Source organism: Paralichthys olivaceus, chromosome 9 (assembly GCF_024713975.1).
Source record: "Paralichthys olivaceus isolate ysfri-2021 chromosome 9, ASM2471397v2, whole genome shotgun sequence".
NCBI classification, from domain to species: Eukaryota; Metazoa; Chordata; class Actinopteri; order Pleuronectiformes; family Paralichthyidae; genus Paralichthys; species Paralichthys olivaceus.
The window spans coordinates 15,723,904-15,751,247 of record NC_091101.1 but is presented as its reverse complement, the minus strand read 5'-3'; the positions used below and the strand labels follow the sequence as shown (position 1 = coordinate 15,751,247).

The 27,344-nt window shown below is 41.2% G+C and overlaps 4 protein-coding genes across 20 annotated transcripts in view; all 4 read left to right on the top strand.

Moving 5' to 3' along the window:
• The window catches only part of LOC109648067 (protocadherin gamma-A11-like), a 225,240-nt gene that overhangs the window by 36,082 nt on the left and 161,814 nt on the right, over nucleotides 1-27,344 (top strand). For 2 of the 17 annotated variants that reach the window (XM_069531655.1, XM_069531638.1), the window contains exon 1: nucleotides 19,183-21,677. The exons of 11 other annotated variants lie outside the window; for them this stretch is intronic. In XM_069531655.1, the coding sequence (XP_069387756.1) occupies nucleotides 19,314-21,677 (2,364 nt within the window). In that variant the 5' untranslated portion in view covers nucleotides 19,183-19,313. Of the gene's footprint in view, nucleotides 1-6,282; nucleotides 8,808-10,357; nucleotides 12,902-19,182; nucleotides 21,678-27,344 lie in introns of those variants that run through there. 4 more of the 17 variants (XM_069531625.1, XM_069531646.1, XM_069531628.1 and 1 more) reach the window with 4 other exon arrangements.
• LOC109643768 (protocadherin beta-15-like) lies at nucleotides 71-4,608 on the top strand. Its single transcript, XM_069532069.1, has one exon. The coding sequence runs from the start codon at nucleotides 2,146-2,148 to the stop codon at nucleotides 4,606-4,608; it is 2,463 nt and encodes an 820-aa protein (XP_069388170.1). The 5' UTR covers nucleotides 71-2,145.
• Nucleotides 14,791-17,329, top strand: LOC138411417 (protocadherin gamma-A11-like). The gene has a single exon (XM_069531678.1). The coding sequence runs from the start codon at nucleotides 14,930-14,932 to the stop codon at nucleotides 17,312-17,314; it is 2,385 nt and encodes a 794-aa protein (XP_069387779.1). The 5' UTR covers nucleotides 14,791-14,929; the 3' UTR covers nucleotides 17,315-17,329.
• On the top strand, nucleotides 23,596-26,265 carry LOC109643767 (protocadherin gamma-A11-like). The gene has a single exon (XM_020108993.2). The coding sequence runs from the start codon at nucleotides 23,710-23,712 to the stop codon at nucleotides 26,083-26,085; it is 2,376 nt and encodes a 791-aa protein (XP_019964552.2). The 5' UTR covers nucleotides 23,596-23,709; the 3' UTR covers nucleotides 26,086-26,265.

The window sequence follows — 27,344 nt, the reverse complement described above, 5'->3', positions numbered from 1 at the left end:
TTTGAATTTCCATCGTAATAATTAATCCTCCAGAGAAATTTATAAATGCCTGTCTTGTCTTTTTAAATGGCAAATTAACAATGTACAGCACGTGTGCTATGAATATTCTTTTAATAGATTCAATCCTTTTCAAATAATTAAACCTTTACTCTATAGTAATATTTTGTTCCTATTTACTCATCCTGAACATATTGGAGCATACTTCTCTTCTTAGTAAAGGTTCAGTATCGTGGTGTTTTCCAAATGTTCAGAGAAGAGTTGTCCACTCTTGTATGCGGGTGTTTTAATTTTTGTGATCATTCTTCAGACTGTTTAAATAGTTTACTCCGAAGATATATCACTTGACCACAAAGCATCGGTGTGTTTCTGTCCTTGGTGCTGAACCTCACTGGAGATGTATTTTCAAAAACAACTCATGTCTTTTACTTTCTTCCAATATCTGAACATGTCATATTAGTTTTACTATCACACTTGTTTTGCCAACAAGGCTCTAAATAAAATACCAGCAGATTTTCTTGATGCTTTAGGAATGTTTGAAGTCTTGAATCACATTGACATCAACTTGACAACAGGTTCCAGACACAGTAACTTCATGACAAACACTGTGCTGACCAGACTCTGATGAAATGTCTTTGTAACTTTCCTGATGCATTCAGAGAAGGTGATGGTTCTCATATGGACACACTCAATATCACTAAAGTCTCAGTTGTCAATCTTTCGAATTTTATTTGCTCTTTTAAGTTGTCTTACTTTCTTAACCAATATTCTTTTGGCTATTGACCAATTTAAACATGGGATGCATGAAACAATTTGTCTTCAAAGTCACAACTTATTTTTCATTACTTGAATTCATTCTGAAATGCCCGCACATGAGCATGGTGTTTTGGTTTTCTTCCTAGATTTATTCTACAGCTATTGTTCTGGGGTTCTGCTACAGTAATGTTTGACGGGCTGATTTATTTTGTGCCTCTCTTCCCTGATACCAGATGATCTGTTCATTCATCCATGTGACTTATTTTGTCTCCTGAGTGGCTGCAACTTGTGCTTTGTGTCTCTGTCCATGGTGCTGAACATTGGAGTTACTGTTGTGTATATTCTGTAGCTACTACACGTGCCTTCTATAATTCCACCCGTCAAACACCTTGTATCACTCTTTTTTGCACCGATATCTTTTCTTGAGCCACCTGTGTATTATATAATAAGTAACATCAGTGATGTTTAATGCAGTTAGAGGCTATTTCCCCTTGAATTAAAAACAACAGAAAAAGAGGAACGGGACATTAACATTGGTTAAAGTGGTTTGTTGTGAATGAGAACCATTTCATGAATTTATAACTAAAGTATTTCACTTCGATTTTATGCCTGTAGTGTTGGATCCCCTTATGTCTTCAATTTCAAACCGATTTCAAAGTCATAAACAGATTGTCCTCCACCCGTCCAATATGAAGTATACACTGTGGTTCTTCGCTGCTGTGTTTACGCAAGCTGTGCCTTTTGTTGAGTGTTCTTTTTCATGTATTTTTTGGGGGATGAAACTGGAGGCAGACTTTTGCATGATCCTAGGCAAAATGACCAGGATGTATTACAGATAGAGAAAGAAAGTAAATGAATTAGAAATGAGTTTCTGAGCACTCTTGATCTATTCAGCTTTAAAACCCAAAGAACATTTTCTTTGGTCAAACACTACTGCACATTTGGGAAATGTTGTGTAACTGGTGTCACTATGAACTGCTATTGGTAGTTTGCTTCGATAGGAGACACAATGTTGTGTTAAGTTATTCAGGGAACAAGTATCTCACTTACTTAAATACGGAAAAAACACTTTAGAGTGCCTGATGACCGTCTTCTTTACCAAATGAAAATGTTCCTTCAGTTGAACTTTAAGACCAAATCATCTGATTAAAGAAAGTTGAATCGCTTTTGTTGAAATGTAATATTTATTTTGTACTCACGGTGTCACTAGAGACCAATGGAGTCTAATACTCGTCCTGCTTTGCACACCACCCATTATAGCGATCGACCACCCCTGTGTTCCTCACAGCTTCAACAAAGACGACAACTGCTCGACAGGCAGATACACGGACTGAATAACGTGTTTTTATTGATTTGAACCACCCAGATTTAATTTGTGTTTTGTCATTTAAGATGATGCACAGACGGTGCATTATACAAAGCTGCGGCTTTGTCCTTTTCTTTGTTGTGGTGCAGTACGCACACGGAGACCTGAGCTATTCGGTACAGGAGGAGCTGAAGCGCGGATCTGTTATTGGGAATATCGCTAAGGATCTCGGACTGGAAGTGGGCCGACTGTCCGCTCGCAAAGCTCGCGTTGACATGGAGGGAGACGAAAGACAGTATTGTGGAATTAATCTTCGAAGCGGGGAATTGTTGGTTGCGGAAAGAATAGACCGAGAGGAGCATTGTGGAGAAAAGCCTTCCTGCGTTCTGAAATTCGACTTGCTATTAGAGAATCCTTTGGAGTTACACCGGTTGTCTCTGCAGGTGCAGGACGTGAACGACAATTCTCCAATTTTCCCAAAGGATACAGTAAAGCTGGAAATAACCGAGTCAGCTTTCAGGGGAGCCAAGTATCGCATTAACGCAGCTCACGATGCAGACATAGGCAAGAATTCAGTTGAAAGCTACATTTTGGAACAAAACCCTCATTTCGTGTTTAGTATTCAGACGACAGGTACAGGCAGTAAATATGGTGAATTGGTTTTAAATAAGGAGCTAGACCGAGAGGAGCAACAGGAAATGAAATTAATGCTCACGGCTGTGGATGGCGGCTCTCCTCAGAGATCCGGGACTGTAGTGATACACGTCATTGTACTAGATGCTAATGATAACGCCCCGGTGTTTACTGAGGCCGTTTATTCAGCCGCATTACCAGAAAACTCACCTTTGAAAACTAAAATTATCACCGTGAGTGCATCAGACGCAGACGAAGGTGTCAATGGAGAGGTCACATATGAATTTAGTCGACTCTCTGATAAATCCAAAAAGATGTTTTCACTGGATGAGAAAACGGGAGAAATCAGTGTGACAGGTGAGGTAGATTATGAGGAGGGATCCAAATATGAAGTGTTTGTTGAGGCTAAAGATGGTTATGGGCTGTCTTCAGAAGCAAAAGTGATTATTGATATAACTGATGTGAATGACAACGCTCCGGTTATATATCTAAAATCACTGACCAATCCCATACCCGAGAACGCGTCACCTGGTTCAGAGGTGGGCATCATTAACGTGCAGGACAGAGACTCTGAGAATAACAGACAGGTTCGCTGCTCCATTCAACAAAATGTCCCTTTTAAGTTAGTTCCTTCTATTAAAAACTATTATTCTCTGGTGACCACAGGACAACTGGACCGTGAACTAGTGTCAGATTACAACATTACAATCACTGCCACTGACGAGGGCTCTCCACCTCTGTCCTCCTCTAAAACTGTTCAGTTATCTGTAGCTGACATCAACGACAACCCACCTGTGTTTGAGGAACAGTCCTACAGCGCATATGTGACTGAAAATAACAAACCTGGCTCCACTTTATGTTCCGTTACTGCTCGAGACCCCGACTGGAGACAAAACGGTACAGTGGTTTATTCTATGTTAGCTGGTGAGGCGAGAGGTGCCCCGGTGTCCTCCTATCTGTCAGTGAACGGAGACACGGGGGTGATCCACGCTGTGAGGTCGTTTGATTATGAACAGTTCAGGAGCTTTAAAGTCCACGTGATGGCCAGAGACAACGGTTCTCCTCCGCTCAGCAGCAACGTGACCGTCAGCGTGTTCATATCAGATGTGAACGACAACTCTCCTCAGATACTGTACCCCGCCCCGGAGGGCAACTCCTTCATGACCGAGCTGGTCCCCAAAGCTGCACACGGAGGCTCTCTGGTGTCCAAAGTGATCGCGGTGGACGCGGACTCCGGGCAGAACGCCTGGCTGTCCTATCATATAGTCAAATCCACTGATCCAGGACTTTTCACTATCGGTGTCCACAGCGGAGAGATCAGGACACAGCGGGACATTTCTGAGTCTGACAGCATGAAACAGAACCTTATTGTGGCGGTGAAAGATAACGGACAGCCCTCTCTGTCTGCCACCTGTTCCATGTATTTACTTATTTCTGATAACTTGGCTGAGGTGCCAGAGCTGAAGGACATTTCTTATGATGAGAAGAATTCCAAACTGACCTCTTACCTGATCATCGCGCTGGTCTCTGTCTCCACCTTCTTCCTGACCTTCATCATCATCATCCTCGGTGTGAGGTTTTGTCGCAGGAGAAAACCCAGAATGTTGTTTGACGGAGCTGTCGCCATCCCCAGCGCTTATCTCCCTCCTAATTACGCAGATGTTGATGGCACAGGAACTTTACGCAGCACTTACAATTATGACGCCTACCTGACAACAGGTTCTCGAACCAGTGACTTTAAGTTCGTGACATCTTACAATGACAACACACTGCCTGCTGACCAGACTCTGAGGAAAAGTCCTTCTGACTTTGCTGATGCTTTTGGAGACTGTGATTCTTCTCCTGAGGTAAGACTGGGAGTCATATTCTGCTCAAAACCTTTGAATTTAACACAATTCATAAAAACCCCCAGATAAATTTGTACATGCCTGTCTTGCCTTTTCAAATGGCAAATCAACAATCCACAACACATATGCTATGTTGACTATACCTTTTTAAATAATTCAAACTTTACTCTCAAGAAATATTTTGTTCCGTTATGCTCATCCTGAACATCTTGGAGAATACTTCTCTTCTTAGTAAAGATTGAGCATTGTAGTGTTTTCTGATAGTTCAGAGAAGAGTTGTCCACTCTTGTATGTGGGTGTTTCAATTGTTGTGGTCATCTGAGAGACTTTTTAATTTTCTTTTCCCCCAAAGATGTATTACTTGACCACAAAGCAGCAGTGTTTATCTGTCCTTGGTGCTGAACCTCACTTTTGCACTGGAGATGTATTTTCAGAAGCAACCCATGTCTTTTACTTTCTTCCATCATTCAAAGATTTCAAATGATTTTTACTTACTAACTTGTTTTGCCAAAAAGGCTCTGAATAAAAGTCCAGTATATTTTGTTTATGCTTTTGGAAATTGAGTTCAATCACATAAAACCGATTTTACAACAGGTTCCAGACGCAGTAACTTTATGACAAACACTGTGCTGACCAGACTGATGAGATGTCCTCGTAACTTTCCTGATTTTTTTGGAGAAGGTGATGGTTCTCATATGGACACAGTAAATATCACTAAAGTCTTTTTCAGTGTTCTGCAAAAGTCATTCTTAGGTTTTGCTTCAATCATTTCACCTGGTATCATTTTTACTGCATTGGTAGTTTTGTATGTCTGCAGGTGATTTAGAATTCATATGGACACATTGACTTTAGATTTCTTTTTTTATTCAGTCTCACATGAAAAACTTATCATCACACGTTTTTTGTTTCTTTGTGCTTGGAGCTGGTTTATGTTGCATTTTGTGTGTTTAGAATTATGTTACCTATGTGGTTCATGCAGTTTTCCTTTTACCCTTTGCTGATTCTCTTGAACATCTCAGAGATTCAACTTTTTCCACAGTAGTGATTGTTTGCTTTGAGTATTTTTCATCAATACATTCTCTTTTCAATTAATAATCATTGGATGTTTAGTATTGAAGCAGTATGATGAATTTGAATCTGATGCCTGAGAGTTTGTTGTGGTTTGTTAGTTGTCTCTATTTCCTAAGTTGATCCTTGTGTAGAAGTTTGAACAAACATTTTTGAAAATCGCAGTGAGTTGTTTTTATATTACTGGATTGTATTGGTTTTATTTGAAAATTGTTTCAGGTGTATTTTACACAACAGATCAGATTACTTCTACAACTGTCAACAGATCCTCCTGGAGGTTCAGCCTAAAATTAATGTGCAGTACTATATTTCACAAAGCGTTGAGTATTTTCTCAAAGGATTTCTACAAGTTTAAGATGAAATGAATAATCGTTCCTCTTTTATCATCAAATACATTATAGTTTATTTACTTTTTCAAATCATAATATTTAAACTGGAGTGTCCCTGAACAACGTTTACAGCAATGTAATCTTTATTTAGCTTTTTCTTTGTTAAACATGCACCAATTAGAACAGTAATTTTGTTTTGATCAAAAAACAGTCACAGAAGAGTTGAATATATTTAAAACACACAGATATGTTGTACCTGACATATGCTCATGGTGTCAGTGTGCACTAGTGAACAAGTTATTCTCCACCCTTCAGTGTCCTCGAATTGAAAGACTCATTCTGCTTTTGTGCCGCAGTTCACAAATATCTCTGCGTGTATGACTGGATTTTGGTTTATAACGAGGAATCACAGATGCGTCGTTAGTATATTTTAACCTACTTGGGAATTTTTTAAAGGAATATTCGATTTTCCTCGCAACAACAATGGCATGCTGTAGATTTTCGCTGCACGGCCTGGCTTTCATTTTTCTTGCCGTGCTCCCCGTCAATGGAGACGTGAGCTACTCTGTTCCGGAAGAGATGAAACGTGGATCTGTAATCGGAAATATTGCAAAGGATCTGGGGCTTGATTTGGGCAGACTGTCCGCTCGGAAAGCCCGGATTGATACCGAGGATAACGGTGTAAAGTACTGCATTGTAAATCTAAATACCGGAGACTTGGTCGTACAGGAAAGGATCGACAGAGAAGGGCTTTGTGCGAAAAAGGCATCGTGTGTTCTGAAACAGGAACTTGTGCTGGAAAATCCATTAGAGCTGCATCGTATTAGTATCCGTGTCCAGGATATTAACGACAACTCACCGCAGTTTAAGGAGGATTCACTTAAGATTGAAATTCAGGAATCGGAAGACAAGGGTGCTCGTTTTCTTTTAGGGGAAGCGCACGATGGAGACATCGGGGAAAATAGTGTTCAGGGGTACTCTCTACAGCAGAATGACAATTTTAAATTAAATATTAACACGAAACCAGGTGGGCGAAAATACTGTGAGTTAGTCTTAGACAAAGAATTGGACAGAGAAGATAAAAAAGAGATTGTTCTGTTGCTTACTGCATTTGATGGAGGCTCTCCTCAGAGATCAGGTACCGTAGTTATACACGTCACTGTGCTGGATGCTAATGATAACGTGCCAGTGTTTAGTCAGGCCGTTTATAAAGCCAGTCTGCCTGAAAACTCTGATCTTGATACACTTGTTTCCACCGTAAGTGCAACTGACGCTGACGATGGTTTAAACAGTGAAATCACGTATGCATTCGATCATGTTTCAGATGAAAATAGCAACGTGTTTTCTTTAAACCCTAAAATTGGAGAGGTGAGAGTAGCTGGAGATATTGATTATGAGAAAGTGTCATCGTATGAAATGCAGATCAGCGCCAAAGATGGTCTGGGATTAGTTTCGTATGTAACGTTAATAATTGATATTACTGATGTGAATGACAACGCCCCAGTTATATCCCTGAAATCACTGACCAATCCCATACCTGAGAACGTGTCACCTGGTTCAGAGGTGGGCATCATTAACGTGCAGGACAGAGACTCTGAGAATAACAGACAGGTTCGCTGCTCCATTCAACAAAATGTCCCTTTTAAGTTAGTTCCTTCTATTAAAAACTATTATTCTCTGGTGACCACAGGACAACTGGACCGTGAACTAGTGTCAGATTACAACATTACAATCACTGCCACTGACGAGGGCTCTCCACCTCTGTCCTCCTCTAAAACTGTTCAGTTATCTGTAGCTGACATCAACGACAACCCACCTGTGTTTGAGGAACAGTCCTACAGCGCATATGTGACTGAAAATAACAAACCTGGCTCCACTTTATGTTCCGTTACTGCTCGAGACCCCGACTGGAGACAAAACGGTACAGTGGTTTATTCTCTGTTAGCTGGTGAGGTGAACGGTGCCCCGGTGTCCTCCTATCTGTCAGTGAACGGAGACACGGGGGTGATCCACGCTGTGAGGTCGTTTGATTATGAACAGTTCAGGAGCTTTAAAGTCCACGTGATGGCCAGAGACAACGGTTCTCCTCCGCTCAGCAGCAACGTGACCGTCAGCGTGTTCATATCGGATGTGAACGACAACTCTCCTCAGATACTGTACCCCGCCCCGGAGGGCAACTCCTTCATGACCGAGCTGGTCCCCAAAGCTGCTCACGGAGGCTCTCTGGTGTCCAAAGTGATCGCGGTGGACGCGGACTCCGGACAGAACGCCTGGCTGTCCTATCATATAGTCAAATCCACTGATCCGGGACTTTTCACTATTGGTGTCCACAGTGGAGAGATCAGGACACAGCGGGACATTTCTGAGTCTGACAGCATGAAACAGAATCTTATTGTGGCGGTGAAAGATAACGGACAGCCCTCTCTGTCTGCCACCTGTTCCATGTATTTACTTATTTCTGATAACTTGGCTGAGGTGCCAGAGCTGAAGGACATTTCTTATGATGAGAAAAATTCCAAACTGACCTCTTACCTGATCATCGCACTGGTCTCTGTCTCCACCTTCTTCCTGACCTTCATCATCATCATCCTCGGTTTGAGGTTTTGTCGCAGGAGAAAACCCAGAATGTTGTTTGACGGAGCTGTCGCCATCCCCAGCGCTTATCTCCCTCCTAATTACGCAGATGTTGATGGCACAGGAACTTTACGCAGCACTTACAATTATGACGCCTACCTGACAACAGGTTCCAGAACCAGTGACTTTAAGTTCGTGACATCTTACAATGACAACACACTGCCTGCTGACCAGACTCTGAGGAAAAGTCCTTCTGACTTTGCTGATGCGTTTGGAGACTGTGATTCTTCTCCCGAGGTAAGACTGGATGTCACATACCACTCAAAACATTTGAATTTGCATTCAACAAACTCATCAAAAACCCCAGAGAAAGGTGGATATGCCTGTCTTACCTTTCCAAATGGCAAATCATCAATGCACAACACGTTTGCTATGAAGATTCTCTCTATAGATTCAGTCCTTTTTAAATAATTCAGGAAATATTTTGTTCCTTTATGCTCATCCTGAACATCTTGGAGAATACTTATCTTCTCAGTAAAGATTGAGTATCGTGGTGTTTTCTGATAGTTCAGAGAAGACTTGTCCACTCTTTTATGCTAGTATTTCAATTGCTCTGGTCATCTGAAACACTATTGAATTTTCTTTTCCCCCAAAGATTTATCACTTGACCACAAAGCAGCAGTGTGTCTCTGTCCTTGGTGCTGAACCTCACTTTTGCACTGCAGATGTATTTTTAGAAGCAACCCATGTCTTTTACTTTCTTCCATCATTCAAACATTTTAAAGAAGTTTTACTTACTAACTTGTCTTGCCAACAAGGCTCTGAATAAAAGTCCACAAGATTTTGTTAACGCTTTTGGAAAAACGTTGAATCATCTTTTTCAGTGTTTTGCAAAAGTCATTCTTAGGTTTTGTTTCAATCATTTCACCTGGTATAATTTTTAACTGCATTGGTAGTTTTGTAAGTCTGCATGTGATTTAGAATTCACATGGACACATTGAGTTTAGTTTTCTTGTTTTACTCAGTCTCACACGAAAAACGTATCAGTGAATGTTATTTGTTTCTTTGTGCTTGGATTTGGTTCATGTTACATTTTGTGCATTTAGAAATTTGTAACCTATATTGGTTCGTGCAATTTTCCTTTTAGCCTTCACTGATTTTCTGGAACATCTCAGAGATTCAACTTTTTCCACAATAGTGAATCTTTGCTTTGAGGATTTTTCATCAATACATTATCTTTTCTTTTGAAGCAGTATGCTGAATTTGAATCTGATGCCTGAGAGTTTGTTGTGGTTTGTTAGTTGTCTCTATTTCCTAAGTTGATCCTTGTCTAGAAGTTTGAACAAACGTTTCTGAAAAATGCAGTGAGTTGTTTTTAGATTACTGGATTGTATTGGTTTTATTTGAAAATTGTTAAGGTGTATTTTACAGTTCAGATTTCATCTGCAACAGTCAACAGATCCTCCTGGAGGTTCAGCCTAAAATGAATGTGCAGTACTACATTTCACAAAGCGTTGAGTATTTTCTCACAGGATTTCTACAAGTTTAAGATGAAATGAATAATCGTTCCTCTTTTATCGTCACATGCCTTATTGGTTCTTTTCTTTTTCAAATCATAATATTTAAACTGGAGTGTCCCTGTAGAACGTTTACAGCAATGTAATCTTTATTTAGCTTTTTCTTTGTTAAACATGCACCAATTAGAACAGTAATTTTGTTTTGATCAAAAAACAGTCACAGAAGAGTTTAATATATTTAAAATACACAGATATGTTGTACCTGACATATGCTCATGGTGTCAGTGTGCACCAGTGAACAAGTTATTCTCCACCCTTCAGTGTCGTCGAATTTAAAGACTCATTCTGCTTTTGTGCCGCAGTTCACAAATACCTCTGCGTGTATGACTGGATTTTGGTTTATAACGAGGAATCACAGATGCGTCGTTAGTATATTTTAACCTACTTGGGAATTTTTTAAAGGAATATTCGATTTTCCTCGCAACAACAATGGCATGCTGTAGATTTTCGCTGCACGGCCTGGCTTTCATTTTTCTTGCCGTGCTCCCCGTCAATGGAGACGTGAGCTACTCTGTTCCGGAAGAGATGAAAAGTGGATCTGTAATCGGAAATATTGCAAAGGATCTGGGGCTTGATTTGGGCAGACTGTCCGCTCGCAAAGCCCGGATTGATACCGAGGATAACGGTGTAAAGTACTGCATTGTAAATCTAAATACCGGAGACTTAGTCGTACAGGAAAGGATCGACAGAGAAGGGCTTTGTGCGAAAAAGGCATCGTGTGTTCTGAAACAGGAACTTGTGCTGGAAAATCCATTAGAGCTGCATCGTATTAGTATCCGTGTCCAGGATATTAACGACAATTCACCGCAGTTTAAAGAAGAGTCTCTAAAATTTGAAATTAATGAAATGGCAATCAAGGGCTCACGTTTCCAGTTGGACGAAGCGCATGATGCAGATATAGGAGAAAATGCTGTTCAGGGATACTCTCTCCAACAAAATGATCATTTTAAATTAACCGTCAAGTCAAAGGGCAGCGGGAGAAAATATGGCGAGTTAGTCCTGGACAAAGAATTAGACAGAGAGGACAACAAAGAGATTGTGTTGTTGCTTACTGCATTTGATGGTGGCTCTACTCGGAGATCAGGTACAGTAGTGATACACGTCACTGTGCTGGATGCTAATGATAACCTACCAGTCTTTAGTCAGGCCGTTTATAAAGCCAGTCTGCCTGAAAACTCTCCTTTAAATACTGTGGTGATAACTGTGAGTGCAACTGACGCAGACGAAGGACTAAACGGTGAAGTCAGTTACGGATTCGATCATGTTTCAGATGAAAACCAAGTTTTCTTACTAAACTCTAAAACTGGAGAAGTTACAGTCGCTGGAGCGATTGATTATGAAAGAGAGTCGTCATATGAAATGCAGATCACCGCCAAAGATGGTTTGGGATTGGCGTCATATGCAACTTTAATTATTGAAGTTACTGATGTAAATGACAACGCCCCAGTTATATCACTGAAATCCCTGACTAACCCGATACCTGAGAACGTGTCACCTGGTTCAGAGGTGGGCATCATTAACGTGCAGGACAGAGACTCTGAGAATAACAGACAGGTTCGCTGCTCCATTCAACAAAATGTCCCTTTTAAGTTAGTCCCTTCTATTAAAAACTATTATTCTCTGGTGACCACAGGACAACTGGACCGTGAACTAGTGTCAGATTACAACATTACAATCACTGCCACTGACGAGGGCTCTCCACCTCTGTCCTCCTCTAAAACTGTTCAGTTATCTGTAGCTGACATCAACGACAACCCACCTGTGTTTGAGGAACAGTCCTACAGCGCATATGTGACTGAAAATAACAAACCTGGCTCCACTTTATGTTCCGTTACTGCTCAGGACCCCGACTGGAGACAAAACGGTACAGTGGTTTATTCTCTGTTAGCTGGTGAGGTGAACGGTGCCCCGGTGTCCTCCTATCTGTCAGTTAACGGAGACACGGGGGTGATCCACGCTGTGAGGTCGTTTGATTATGAACAGTTCAGGAGCTTTAAAGTCCACGTGATGGCCAGAGACAACGGTTCTCCTCCGCTCAGCAGCAACGTGACCGTCAGCGTGTTCATATCGGATGTGAACGACAACTCTCCTCAGATACTGTACCCCGCCCCGGAGGGCAACTCCTTCATGACCGAGCTGGTCCCCAAAGCTGCACACGGAGGCTCTCTGGTGTCCAAAGTGATCGCGGTGGACGCGGACTCCGGACAGAACGCCTGGCTGTCCTATCATATAGTCAAATCCACTGATCCGGGACTTTTCACTATCGGTGTCCATAGCGGAGAGATCAGGACACAGCGGGACATTTCTGAGTCTGACAGCATGAAACAGAACCTTATTGTGGCGGTGAAAGATAACGGACAGCCCTCTCTGTCTGCCACCTGTTCCATGTATTTACTTATTTCTGATAACTTGGCTGAGGTGCCAGAGCTGAAGGACATTTCTTATGATGAGAAGAATTCCAAACTGACCTCTTACCTGATCATCGCGCTGGTGTCTGTCTCCACCTTCTTCCTGACCTTCATCATCATCATCCTCGGTGTGAGGTTTTGTCGCAGGAGAAAACCCAGAATGTTGTTTGACGGAGCTGTCGCCATCCCCAGCGCTTATCTCCCTCCTAATTACGCAGATGTTGATGGCACAGGAACTTTACGCAGTACTTACAATTATGACGCCTACCTGACAACAGGTTCCAGAACCAGTGACTTTAAGTTCGTGACATCTTATAATGACAACACACTTCCTGCTGACCAGACTCTGAGGAAAAGTCCTTCTGACTTTGCTGATGCCTTTGGAGACTGTGATTCTTCTCCTGAGGTAGGAAGAGATGTGAGATAACCAATGACAGCTTGTTATTTGCCACTGAAATCATAATTTTGGCTCACGTGTCATTTTCTGTGAAAAATTACTTTTTTCACAACGTGACACTTGATAAAGTTTTGTGGTTTAGATTCACTTTGTTTTAAGGCTTTAGTTTTAATTCAGTACAACACTGGTTTCTAAATGTGAGCATGATAATGCATTGTGGCACATGACTACTTTATTCTGGCACTTTTCAAGAGTTCTTCCATAAGTGTTCAGATAATGCAAATATCCTGGTCCTTGATGAGATTGTTTCTCTTTTATTATCATTTTTCACCACACTAGCCTATCTCTTGTTTGGTGACTGGTCTGTTGGTTTCTTTCTCTCTTTTTGCTGAGCAGGAGTTTCAGTTCTTTGTCTCTGTCCTTGGTGCTGAACTTTACTCTTCTTGTGTTGTATTTGCTCAAGTAATTTTCCCCACTTTTACGTTTTCCATTGCTCAAAAGTTTTCCATTACAGTTTAACTTACAAAAATGTCTTCTTGATCAGATTGCAATGGAGATGTGCAGGAGTCTTAGCTGTTGAGGTTGATGTTTAACAAACCTCAACAAATGTATACATTGACACTAACTTATGAGTAGAAATGTATATATTATTCTGTTATTTCTTTCCTTCTCACTTACTTCTTTCATTCTTTCTTTCACTCTTAATGAAGTATCCGTTGCAGTTAAGTTTTCAGTAAATCTCTTTAATAACCTTTAATTTGGATCTAACATCTGACTAGTCAAAGCTAGCTCATTACAAAATGAATATGACACAAAAGTTATGATGGAAACAATGTTTTTTTTTACATCATTGGCAATGTCAAACACAGTTAGGGTTTACTCTTCAGACTGTATTTGGGATCATATCTGAAGGACAACTTTCAGGGTGTATTTAATATATTTAGTTTCAGTATGAGATCCACTGAACATATAAAAACTGTTGTACTTTACCTTTACAAATCTGGGGAACCTCGGTCTTATTGTCAATGCAATGTTTTTATAAATGACTGCAATGTTTGAGGATGTGCTGTGTTGGATGGTTTTGCACCTTGATGGGGGCTAAACTGGTTATCTGTCTCATATAAGGGCTTTAATGTTGTGCTTTGATGGAATTTGATGTTTGCTGGTTCGGTGGAAGAGTGGTAAATAGTTTTGTGTCTCTTTCTTTATGTAGTGGGGCACACTGAGCTGTAATGGTTGGTTTACATGCTTTAATTAAAGGAGGATAAGTCAAACATCCCTCTCACCCACAGCCTCTCTTTCTTTATCTCTCTGATTTCTTCTCAGGAGCCTAATATATTTTAGTTAGGTCTTGTTTCACGGAGTGCTACTTTCCAGGACAATTGTTCGATTAGTAATGACTTCTCTCAGTTTTTATCTGTCTCTAGTTTGCTATCATGGATCGCTACAATGTGCTTTATTTATGTGGTCCTCCCATATGTGTATCAAAGTTTTACTCTATCAGAGACAGTTTACAATCTCTGCATGATAAAATACAGTATTTTGGAGACTGGGCTTTTTAATATCAACATTATTTGCTTTTAACATTCCTTTCTAAAATAGCTTTTGTGTACCATATTGATTTGTGCGTTTCATGTATAATTCTATCAATTACCAATTATGTATCCCCATAGTTTATTTTGTTTTAGGATAATGCTTTAAATAGTACATACATTGATATAATCTGTATTGCGTTTTAAACTACCATTATTATTACAACTACTGCCATTGTCTTTATTATTCGTATTATTATAATTATGCGCAGTGTGTCATTACTTCACACCCACTCATGGTGTCGCTCTTCCCTAATCTACCTGAAACGTTTCCACCCTCTGTTGTGTAGACCAATAAAGGAACAGATTTTTGGTTGCTTCTGGTCTCAGGACGCATCGACAGTAGCAACGGTGAACTGCTGTGGATTTTATTGTATCTGTCATATTCAACCGTGGTCGGAGTCTAAATCAGACAGTCGTGGTTTTCTGTAACACACGCATCGTCATGATGGGGCGCAAGATGAGCTGCTTTGTCTTGCTCCTGCTCTGGCAAGCCGCGAACGGGGACGTGAGCTACTCGATGCAAGAGGAAATGAAGCGCGGATCGCATATTGGGAATATAGCGAAAGATCTCAACCTGGACATGAACAAACTGTCTTCTAGAAATGCCCGTGTTGACGCAGCAGGAAACCGCAAACGATATTGTGACATCAATCTCGGTACTGGGGACTTGATCGTTTCCGACAGGATCGACCGAGAGGAGCTTTGTGGAGAAAAGCTGTCGTGTGTCATGAAACGCGATCTCGTTCTGGAGAATCCTCTGGAGCTGCATCCATTCAGTCTCCACATTCAGGATATTAATGATAACTCACCACAGTTTAACGAAGAAATTATCAATTTAGAAATTCGAGAGTCGGCTGTCAAGGGAGCTCGTTTTGTGATAGAGGAGGCGCACGATGCGGATGTAGGACAGAATTCAGTTCAACAATACAGCTTGAAGAAGAATGATAATTTCATCTTGGCTGTTAATGGAAACACACTCGAGCTTGTTCTTGATAAAGAGCTTGATCGTGAAAAACTAGGAGACATGAATCTGCTCCTTACAGCTCTAGATGGTGGATCTCCTCAGAGATCAGGTACCGTAGTTATACACGTCACTGTGCTGGATGCTAATGATAACGCCCCAGTGTTCAGTCAGGCTGTTTATAAAGCCAGTCTGCCTGAAAACTCTCCTTTAGATACTGTGGTGGTCACAGTGAGCGCGACTGATGCAGATGAGGGAGTGAATGGAGATGTGACGTATGATTTTGGACACGTTACTGAAGATGTGAAGAAAGTTTTTAGTATTGATCGCAAAAATGGCAAAATAACAGTAAATGGTGCAATTGACTTTGAAACTGTTACATCATATGATTTGCGCATTAAAGCAAAGGATGGTTTAGGATTATCGTCATACACAAAAGTAAACATTGATGTCACAGATGTGAATGACAACGTCCCATTAATCTATATGAAATCCCTGATAAATGCTGTACCTGAGAACGTGTCACCTGGTTCAGAGGTGGGCATCATTAACGTGCAGGATGCAGATTCTGATAGTAACCAAAAGGTTCGCTGCTCCATTCAACAAAATGTCCCTTTTAAGTTAGTTCCTTCTATTAAAAACTATTATTCTCTGGTGACCACAGGACAACTGGACCGTGAACTAGTGTCAGATTACAACATTACAATCACTGCCACTGACGAGGGCTCTCCACCTCTGTCCTCCTCTAAAACTGTTCAGTTATCTGTAGCTGACATCAACGACAACCCACCTGTGTTTGAGGAACAGTCCTACAGCGCATACGTGACTGAAAATAACAAACCTGGCTCCACTTTATGTTCAGTTACTGCTCGAGACCCCGACTGGAGACAAAACGGTACAGTGGTTTATTCTCTGTTAGCTGGTGAGGTGAACGGTGCCCCGGTGTCTTCCTGTCTGTCAGTGAATGGAGACACGGGGGTGATCCACGCTGTGAGGTCGTTTGATTATGAACAGTTCAGGAGCTTTAAAGTCCACGTGATGGCCAGAGACAACGGTTCTCCTCCGCTCAGCAGCAACGTGACCGTCAGCGTGTTCATATCGGATGTGAACGACAACTCTCCTCAGATACTGTACCCCGCCCCGGAGGGCAACTCCTTCATGACCGAGCTGGTCCCCAAAGCTGCACACGGAGGCTCTCTGGTGTCCAAAGTGATCGCGGTGGACGCGGACTCCGGACAGAATGCCTGGCTGTCCTATCATATAGTCAAATCCACTGATCCGGGACTTTTCACTATCGGTGTCCACAGTGGAGAGATCAGGACACAGCGGGACATTTCTGAGTCTGACAGCATGAAACAGAACCTTATTGTGGCTGTGAAAGATAACGGACAGCCCTCTCTGTCTGCCACCTGTTCCATGTATTTACTTATTTCTGATAACTTGGCTGAGGTGCCAGAGCTGAAGGACATTTCTTATGATGAGAAGAATTCCAAACTGACCTCTTACCTGATCATCGCGCTGGTCTCTGTCTCCACCTTCTTCCTGACCTTCATCATCATCATCCTGGGTGTGAGGTTTTGTCGCAGGAGAAAACCCAGAATGTTGTTTGACGGAGCTGTCGCCATCCCCAGCGCTTACCTCCCTCCTAATTACGCAGATGTTGATGGCACAGGAACTTTACGCAGTACTTACAATTATGACGCCTACCTGACAACAGGTTCCAGAACCAGTGACTTTAAGTTTGTGACATCTTACAATGACAACACACTGCCTGCTGACCAGACTCTGAGGAAAAGTCCTTCTGACTTTGCTGATGCTTTTGGAGACTGTGATTCTTCTCCTGAGGTAGGAAGAGATGTGAGATAACCTATGGCAGCTGTTATTTGCCACTGAAATCATAATTTTGGCTCAAATGTGTCATTTTCTGTGAAAAAACGCTATTTTCACAATGTGACACTTGATAAAGTTTTGTGGTTTAGATTCACTTTGTTTTAAGGCTTTAGTTTTAATTCAGTACATCACTGGTTTCTAAATGTGAGCATGATAATGCATTGTGGCACATGACTACATTTATTCTGGCACTTTTCAAGAGTTCTTCCATAAGTGTTCAGGTAATGCAAATATCCTGGTTCTTGATGAGATTGTTTCTCTTTTATTATCATTTTTCACCACACTAGCCTATCTCTTGTTTGGTGACTGGTCTGTTGGTTTCTTTCTCTCTTTTTGCTGAGCAGGAGTTTCAGTTCTTTGTCTCTGTCCTTGGTGCTGAACTTTACTCTTCTTGTGTTGTATTTGCTCAAGTAATTTTCCCCACTTTTCCGTTTTCCATTGCTCAAAAGTTTTCCATTACAGTTTAACTTACAAAAATGTCTTCTTGATCAGATTGCAATGGAGATGTGCAGGAGTCTTAGCTGTTGATGTTGATGTTTAACAAACCTCAACAAATGTATACATTGACACTAACTTATGAGTAGAAATGTATATATTATTCTGTTATTTCTTTCCTTCTCACTTACTTCTTTCATTCTTTCTTTCACTCTTAATGAAGTATCCGTTGCAGTTAAGTTTTCAGTAAATCTCTTTAATAACCTTTAATTTGGATCTAACATCTGACCAGTCAAAGCTAGCTCATTACAAAATGAATATGACACAAAAGTTATGATGGAAATAATGTTTTTTTTTACATCATTGGCAATGTCAGAAATAGTTAGGGTTTACTCTTCAGACTGTATTTGGGATCATATCTGAAGGACAATTTTCAGGGTGTATTTAATATATTTAGTTTCAGTATGAGATCCACTGAACATATAAAAACTGTTGTACTTTACCTCTACAAATCTGGGGAACCTTGGTCTTATTGTCGATGCAATGTTATTATAAATGACTGCAATGTTTGAGGATGTGCTGTGTTGGATGGTTTTGCACCTTGATGGGGGCTAAACTGGTTATCTGTCTCATATAAGGGCTTTAATGTTGTGCTTTGATGGAATTTGCTGGTTTGGTGGAAGAGTGGTAAATAGTTTTGTGTCTCTTTCTTTATGTAGTGGGGCACACTGAGCTGTAATGGTTGGTTTACATGCTTTAATTAAAGGAGGATAAGTCAAACATCCCTCTCACCCACAGCCTCTCTTTCTTTATCTCTCCGATTTCTTCTCAGGAGCCTAATATATTTTAGTTAGGTCTTGTTTCACGGAGTGCTACTTTCCAGGACAATTGTTCGATTAGTAATGACTTCTCTCAGTTTTTATCTGTCTCTAGTTTGCTATCATGGATCGCTACAATGTGCTTTATTTATGTGGTCCTCCCATATGTGTATCAAAGTTTTACTCTATCAGAGACAGTTTACAATCTCTGCATGATAAAATACAGTATTTTGGAGACTGGGCTTTTTAATATCAACATTATTTGCCTTCAATATTCCTTTCTAAAATAGCTTTTATGTACCATATTGATTCGTGCGTTTCATGTATAATTCTATCAATAACCAATTGCGTATCCCCATAGTTTATTTTGTTTTAGGATAATGCTTTAATAGTACATACATTGATATAATCTGTATTGCGTTTTAAACTACCATTATTATTACAACTACTGCCATTGTCTTTATTATTCGTATTATTATAATTATGCGCAGTGTCATTACTTCACACCCACTCATGGTGTCGCTCTTCCCTAATCTACCTGAAACGTTTCCACCCTCTGTTGTGTAGACCAATAAAGGAACAGATTTTTGGTTGCTTCTGGTCTCAGGACGCATCGACAGTAGCAACGGTGAACTGCTGTGGATTTTATTGTATCTGTCATATTCAACCGTGGTCGGAGTCTAAATCAGACAGTCGTGGTTTTCTGTAACACACGCATCGTCATGATGGGGCGCAAGATGAGCTGCTTTGTCTTGCTCCTGCTCTGGCAAGCCGCGAACGGGGACGTGAGCTACTCGATGCAAGAGGAAATGAAGCGCGGATCGCATATTGGGAATATAGCGAAAGATCTCAACCTGGACATGAACAAACTGTCTTCTAGAAATGCCCGTGTTGACGCAGCAGGAAACCGCAAACGATATTGTGACATCAATCTCGGTACTGGGGACTTGATCGTTTCCGACAGGATCGACCGAGAGGAGCTTTGTGGAGAAAAGCTGTCGTGTGTCATGAAACGCGATCTCGTTCTGGAGAATCCTCTGGAGCTGCATCCATTCAGTCTCCACATTCAGGATATTAATGATAACTCACCACAGTTTAACGAAGAAATTATCAATTTAGAAATTCGAGAGTCGGCTGTCAAGGGAGCTCGTTTTGTGATAGAGGAGGCGCACGATGCGGATGTAGGACAGAATTCAGTTCAACAATACAGCTTGAAGAAGAATGATAATTTCATCTTGGCTGTTAATGGAAACACACTCGAGCTTGTTCTTGATAAAGAGCTTGATCGTGAAAAACTAGGAGACATGAATCTGCTCCTTACAGCTCTAGATGGTGGATCTCCTCAGAGATCAGGTACCGTAGTTATACACGTCACTGTGCTGGATGCTAATGATAACGCCCCAGTGTTCAGTCAGGCCGTTTATAAAGCCAGTCTGCCTGAAAACTCTCCTTTAGATACTGTGGTGGTCACAGTGAGCGCGACTGATGCAGATGAGGGAGTGAATGGAGATGTGACTTATGATTTTGGACACGTTACTGAAGATGTGAAGAAAGTTTTTAGTATTGATCGCAAAAGTGGCAAAATAACAGTAAATGGTGCAATTGACTTTGAAACTGTTACATCATATGATTTGCGCATTAAAGCAAAGGATGGTTTAGGATTATCGTCATACACAAAAGTAAACATTGATGTCACAGATGTAAATGACAACGTCCCAGTAATCTATATGAAATCCCTGATAAATGCTGTACCTGAGAACGTGTCACCTGGTACAGAGGTGGGCATCATTAACGTGCAGGATGCAGATTCTGATAGTAACCAAAAGGTTCGCTGCTCCATTCAACAAAATGTCCCTTTTAAGTTAGTTCCTTCTATTAAAAACTATTATTCTCTGGTGACCACAGGACAACTGGACCGTGAACTAGTGTCAGATTACAACATTACAATCACTGCCACTGACGAGGGCTCTCCACCTCTGTCCTCCTCTAAAACTGTTCAGTTATCTGTAGCTGACATCAACGACAACCCACCTGTGTTTGAGGAACAGTCCTACAGCGCATATGTGACCGAAAATAACAAACCTGGCTCCACTTTATGTTCTGTTACTGCTCGAGACCCCGACTGGAGACAAAACGGTACAGTGGTTTATTCTCTGTTAGCTGGTGAGGTGAACGGTGCCCCGGTGTCCTCCTATCTGTCAGTGAACGGAGACACGGGGGTGATCCACGCTGTGAGGTCGTTTGATTATGAACAGTTCAGGAGCTTTAAAGTCCACGTGATGGCCAGAGACAACGGTTCTCCTCCGCTCAGCAGCAACGTGACCGTCAGCGTGTTCATATCGGATGTGAACGACAACTCTCCTCAGATACTGTACCCCGCCCCGGAGGGCAACTCCTTCATGACCGAGCTGGTCCCCAAAGCTGCACACGGAGGCTCTCTGGTGTCCAAAGTGATCGCGGTGGACGCGGACTCCGGACAGAACGCCTGGCTGTCCTATCATATAGTCAAATCCACTGATCCGGGACTTTTCACTATCGGTGTCCACAGCGGAGAGATCAGGACACAGCGGGACATTTCTGAGTCTGACAGCATGAAACAGAATCTTATTGTGGCGGTGAAAGATAACGGACAGCCCTCTCTGTCTGCCACCTGTAGCATGTATTTACTTATTTCTGATAACTTGGCTGAGGTGCCAGAGCTGAAGGACATTTCTTATGATGAGAAGAATTCCAAACTGACCTCTTACCTGATCATCGCGCTGGTCTCTGTCTCCACGTTTTTCCTGACCTTCATCATCATCATCCTCGGTGTGAGGTTTTGTCGCAGGAGAAAACCCAGAATGTTGTTTGACGGAGCTGTCGCCATCCCCAGCGCTTATCTCCCTCCTAATTACGCAGATGTTGATGGCACAGGAACTTTACGCAGCACTTACAATTATGACGCCTACCTGACAACAGGTTCCAGAACCAGTGACTTTAAGTTCGTGACATCTTACAATGACAACACACTGCCTGCTGACCAGACTCTGAGGAAAAGTCCTTCTGACTTTGCTGATGCTTTTGGAGACTGTGATTCTTCTCCTGAGGTAGGAAGAGATGTGAGATAACCTATGGCAGCTTGTTATTTGCCACTGAAATCATAATTTTGGCTCAAATGTGTCATTTTCTGTGAAAAATTGCTATTTTCACAATGTGACACTTGATAAAGTTTTGTGGTTTAGATTCACTTTTTTTTAAGGCTTTAGTTTTAATTCAGTACAACACTGGTTTCTAAATGTGAGCATGATAATGCATTGTGGCACATGACGACATTTATTCTGGCACTTTTCAAGAGTTCTACCATAAGTGTTCAGATAATGCAAATATCCTGGTCCTTGATGAGATTGTTTCTCTTTTATTATCTTTTTTCACCACACTAGCCTATCTCTTGTTTGGTGACTGGTCTGTTGGTTTCTTTCTCTCTTTTTGCTGAGCAGGAGTTTCAGTTCTTTGTCTCTGTCCTTGGTGCTGAACTTTACTCTTCTTGTGTTGTATTTGTTCGAGTAATTTTCCCCACTTTTCCGTTTTCCATTGCTCAAAAGTTTTCCATTACAGTTTAACTTACAAAAATGTCTTCCTGATCAGATTGCAATGGAGATGTGCAGGAGTCTTAGCTGCTGATGTTGTTGTTTAACAAACCTCAACAAATGTATAAATTGACAGTAACTTATGAATAGAAATGTATATATTATTTTATTATTTCTTTCCTTCTCACTTACTTATTTCATTCTTTCTTTCACTCTTAATGAAGTATTCGTTGCAGTTAAGTTTTCAGTAAATCTCTTTATTAACCTTTAACTTGGATCTTACATGTGACCAGTCAAAGCTATCTCATTACAAGATGAATATGACACAAACGTTAAGATGAAAATAATGTTTTTTTTACATTATTGGCAATGTCAAACACAGTTAGGGTTTACTCTTCAGACTGTATTTGGGATCATATCTGATGGACAACTTTCAGGGTGTATTTAATATATTTAGTTTCAGTATGAGATCCACTGAACATATAAACATTGTTGTACTTTACCTTTACAAATCGGGGGATCCTCGGTCTTATTGTCAATGCAATGTTTTTATAAATGATTGCAATGTTTGAGGCTGTGTTGGATGGTTTTGCACCTTGATGGGGGCTAAACTGGTTATCTGTCTCAAATAATGGCTTTAACGTTGTGCTTTGATGGAATTTGATGTTTGCTGGTTTGGTGGAAGAGGGGTAAATAGTTTTGTGTCCCTTTCTTTATGTAGTGGGGCACACTGAGCTGTAATGGTTGGTTTACATGCTTTAATTCAGGGAGGATAAGTCAAACATCCCTCTCACCCACAGTCTCTCTTTCTTTATCTATCTGATTTCTTCTCAGGAGCCTAATATATTTTAGTTAGGTCCTGTTTCACAGAATGCTACTTTCCAGGACAATTGTTTGACTTCTGAGAAGTAATGACTTCTCTCAGTTTTTATCTGTCTCTAGTTTGCTATCATGGATCGCTACAATGTGCTTTATTTATGTGGTCCTCCCATATGTGTATCAAAGTTTTACTCTATCAGAGACAGTTTACAATCTCTGCATGATAAAATACAGTATTTTGGAGACTGGGCTTTTTAATATCAACATTATTTGCTTTTAACATTCCTTTCTGAAATAGCTTTAATGTACCATATTGATTTGTGCGTTTCATGTATAATTCTATCAATTACCAATTATGTATCCCCATAGTTTTTTTTGTTTTAGGATAATGCTTTAAATAGTACATACATTGATATAATCTGTATTGCGTTTTAAACTATCATTATTATTACAACTACTGCCATTGTCTTTATTATTCGTATTATTATAATTATGCGCAGTGTGTCATTACTTCACACCCACTCATGGTGTCGCTCTTCCCTAATCTACCTGAAACGTTTCCACCCTCTGTTGTGTAGACCAATAAAGGAACAGATTTTTGGTTGCTTCTGGTCTCAGGACGCATCGACAGTAGCTACGGTGAACTGCTGTGGATTTTATTTTATCTTTTATATTCAAACGTGGTCGCAGTCTAAATCAGACAGTCGTGGTTTTCTGTAACACACGCATCGTCATGATGGGGCGCAAGATGAGCTGCTTTGTCTTGCTCCTGCTCTGGCAAGCCGCGAACGGGGACGTGAGCTACTCGATGCAAGAGGAAATGAAGCGCGGATCGCATATTGGGAATATAGCGAAAGATCTCAACCTGGACATGAACAAACTGTCTTCTAGAAATGCCCGTGTTGACGCAGCAGGAAACCGCAAACGATATTGTGACATCAATCTCGGTACTGGGGACTTGATCGTTTCCGACAGGATCGACCGAGAGGAGCTTTGTGGAGAAAAGCTGTCGTGTGTCATAAAACGCGATCTCGTTCTGGAGAATCCTCTGGAGCTGCATCCATTCAGTCTCCACATTCAGGATATTAATGATAACTCACCACAGTTTAACGAAGAAATTATCAATTTAGAAATTCAAGAGTCGGCTGACAGGGGAGCTCGTTTTGTGATAGAGGAGGCGCACGATGCGGATGTAGGACAGAATTCAGTTCAACAATACAGCTTGAAGAAGAATGATAATTTCATCTTGGCTGCTAGTGGAAACACACTCGAGCTTGTTCTTGATAAAGAGCTTGATCGTGAAAAACTAGGAGACATGAATCTGCTCCTTACAGCTCTAGATGGTGGATCTCCTCAGAGATCAGGTACCGTAGTTATACACGTCACTGTGCTGGATGCTAATGATAACGCCCCAGTGTTCAGTCAGGCTGTTTATAAAGCCAGTCTGCCTGAAAACTCTCCTTTAGATACTGTGGTGGTCACAGTGAGCGCGACTGATGCAGATGAGGGAGTGAATGGAGATGTGACTTATGATTTTGGACACGTTACTGAAGATGTGAAGAAAGTTTTTAGTATTGATCGCAAAAATGGCAAAATAACAGTAAATGGTGCAATTGACTTTGAAACTGTTACATCATATGATTTGCGCATTAAAGCAAAGGATGGTTTAGGATTATCGTCATACACAAAAGTAAACATTGATGTCACAGATGTGAATGACAACGTCCCAGTAATCTATATGAAATCCCTGATAAATGCTGTACCTGAGAACGTGTCATCTGGTACAGAGGTGGGCATCATTAACGTGCAGGATGCAGATTCTGATAGTAACCAAAAGGTTCGCTGCTCCATTCAACAAAATGTCCCTTTTAAGTTAGTCCCTTCTATTAAAAACTATTATTCTCTGGTGACCACAGGACAACTGGACCGTGAACTAGTGTCAGATTACAACATTACAATCATTGCCACTGACGAGGGCTCTCCACCTCTGTCCTCCTCTAAAACTGTTCAGTTATCTGTAGCTGACATCAACGACAACCCACCTGTGTTTGAGGAACAGTCCTACAGCGCATACGTGACTGAAAATAACAAACCTGGCTCCACTTTATGTTCCGTTACTGCTCGGGACCCCGACTGGAGACAAAACGGTACAGTGGTTTATTCTCTGTTAGCTGGTGAGGTGAACGGTGCCCCGGTGTCCTCCTATCTGTCAGTGAACGGAGACACAGGGGTGATTCACGCTGTGAGATCGTTTGATTATGAACAGTTCAGGAGCTTTAAAGTCCACGTGATGGCCAGAGACAACGGTTCTCCTCCGCTCAGCAGCAACGTGACCGTCAGCGTGTTCATATCAGATGTGAACGACAACTCTCCTCAGATACTGTACCCCGCCCCGGAGGGCAACTCCTTCATGACCGAGCTGGTCCCCAAAGCTGCACACGGAGGCTCTCTGGTGTCCAAAGTGATCGCGGTGGACGCGGACTCCGGACAGAACGCCTGGCTGTCCTATCATATAGTCAAATCCACTGATCCGGGACTTTTCACTATTGGTGACCACAGCGGAGAGATCAGGACACAGCGGGACATTTCTGAGTCTGACAGCATGAAACAGAACCTTATTGTGGCGGTGAAAGATAACGGACAGCCCTCTCTGTCTGCCACCTGTTCCATGTATTTACTTATTTCTGATAACTTGGCTGAGGTGCCAGAGCTGAAGGACATTTCTTATGATGAGAAGAATTCCAAACTGACCTCTTACCTGATCATCGCGCTGGTCTCTGTCTCCACCTTCTTCCTGACCTTCATCATCATCATCCTCGGTGTGAGGTTTTGTCGCAGGAGAAAACCCAGAATGTTGTTTGACGGAGCTGTCGCCATCCCCAGCGCTTATCTCCCTCCTAATTACGCAGATGTTGATGGCACAGGAACTTTACGCAGTACTTACAATTATGACGCCTACCTGACAACAGGTTCCAGAACCAGTGACTTTAAGTTTGTGACATCTTACAATGACAACACACTGCCTGCTGACCAGACTCTGAGGAAAAGTCCTTCTGACTTTGCTGATGCTTTTGGGGACTTAAATGGTTCTCCTGAGGTAGGAACATGAGTCATATCATGTGTCCCTGATGTGTTAAACGTTTTCAGTATGTTCTTCCTCCCTTTCTCTCTCTCTCTCTTTCTCACTCAGTCATTCACTCATTCTGACTGTTGCTGCTCTCATCCTCTGTCCTTGGTGCTGAAACACTGATTTCTTGACGCATTGTTTAAGCCTCTCGAACTCTCACTTTTAGTTTTCTGACTCATTGTCATGGATGGAGAAATATTCAATATTAAATTCACAATGAACAATTATTTTACTTGTGTTTTTAAACTTTATATATTTGCTAACTTTTTACTTAATTGTCCTGTTTTAATTGTTTGTTTTAGTAAATCATTGAGAAATAATTTTAATCAGTATTTGCCCTTTGAAATAACAGATAGTGAATGCCAATATCCACTATGAGATTATTGTCTTGAACAATTTAAGTAAGTTTGCAATGGGACAATAGAAGATATTTAACCGTTTGATTTCAAATCATCACTCAAACAAAACAGTTTTTTCAAGTTTATAGTAGTTTCTTTATGTTGTGTTATAATTTGGTTTTATAGTGGTTGCATTTTGAAAAGCAGTGTTCATGTGAGACTGATCGGGGGACAGTTGGTCTCAGCATGAACTATTATATTGGAGACTCTTTTTTTTTGTGCACAGCTGGGTTAGACTGGTGTTTGAATGGTGATCATTTGGGTGGTGGCTAGAATCAGGGCGCTGAAAGATGTGAATTCTCGCTTTGTTGTTAATCATCAGGGGGGAATGTGTCTATTGCTCAAAATATGTTGGTTGGTGTTTATCTTATGTGTCCTGCATGTAGAACTTCTTTTTGTTGTTTATCTCATTGGTTAATAGCTATGATTACTGAGTGTGGATCCTATAGTTAAGAACCAACTCTCTTTCTCTCTCTCTGTGTCTCTCTCCTCATTCTCTGCTCTCCCCCTCTCTTCCTCCCTCTCTCCCTCCCTCTCTCCCTCCCTCTTTCCCTCCTTCTCTGTGCCTTCAACATATATTCATATACATTTGTATCCTGGTCTTGCCCATGGAAGTATGTTTTATTGATATACTTACTGACTGAAAACATTTATGTAGACATGATGAATGGCATAACTTGCATATGTAGTGATTCACATTTGAATCTAGTTCACTATGCCGTATTCAGCAGTGTTTTGTTCCTGATGGTTTTGTTTGTATTAGTTAATGGTGTGACTACAGAAAGTGTAAAATAAAGATGATTCAAATTTGGAATGGAAAAATAGTTTTTCAGTCTGGATGGT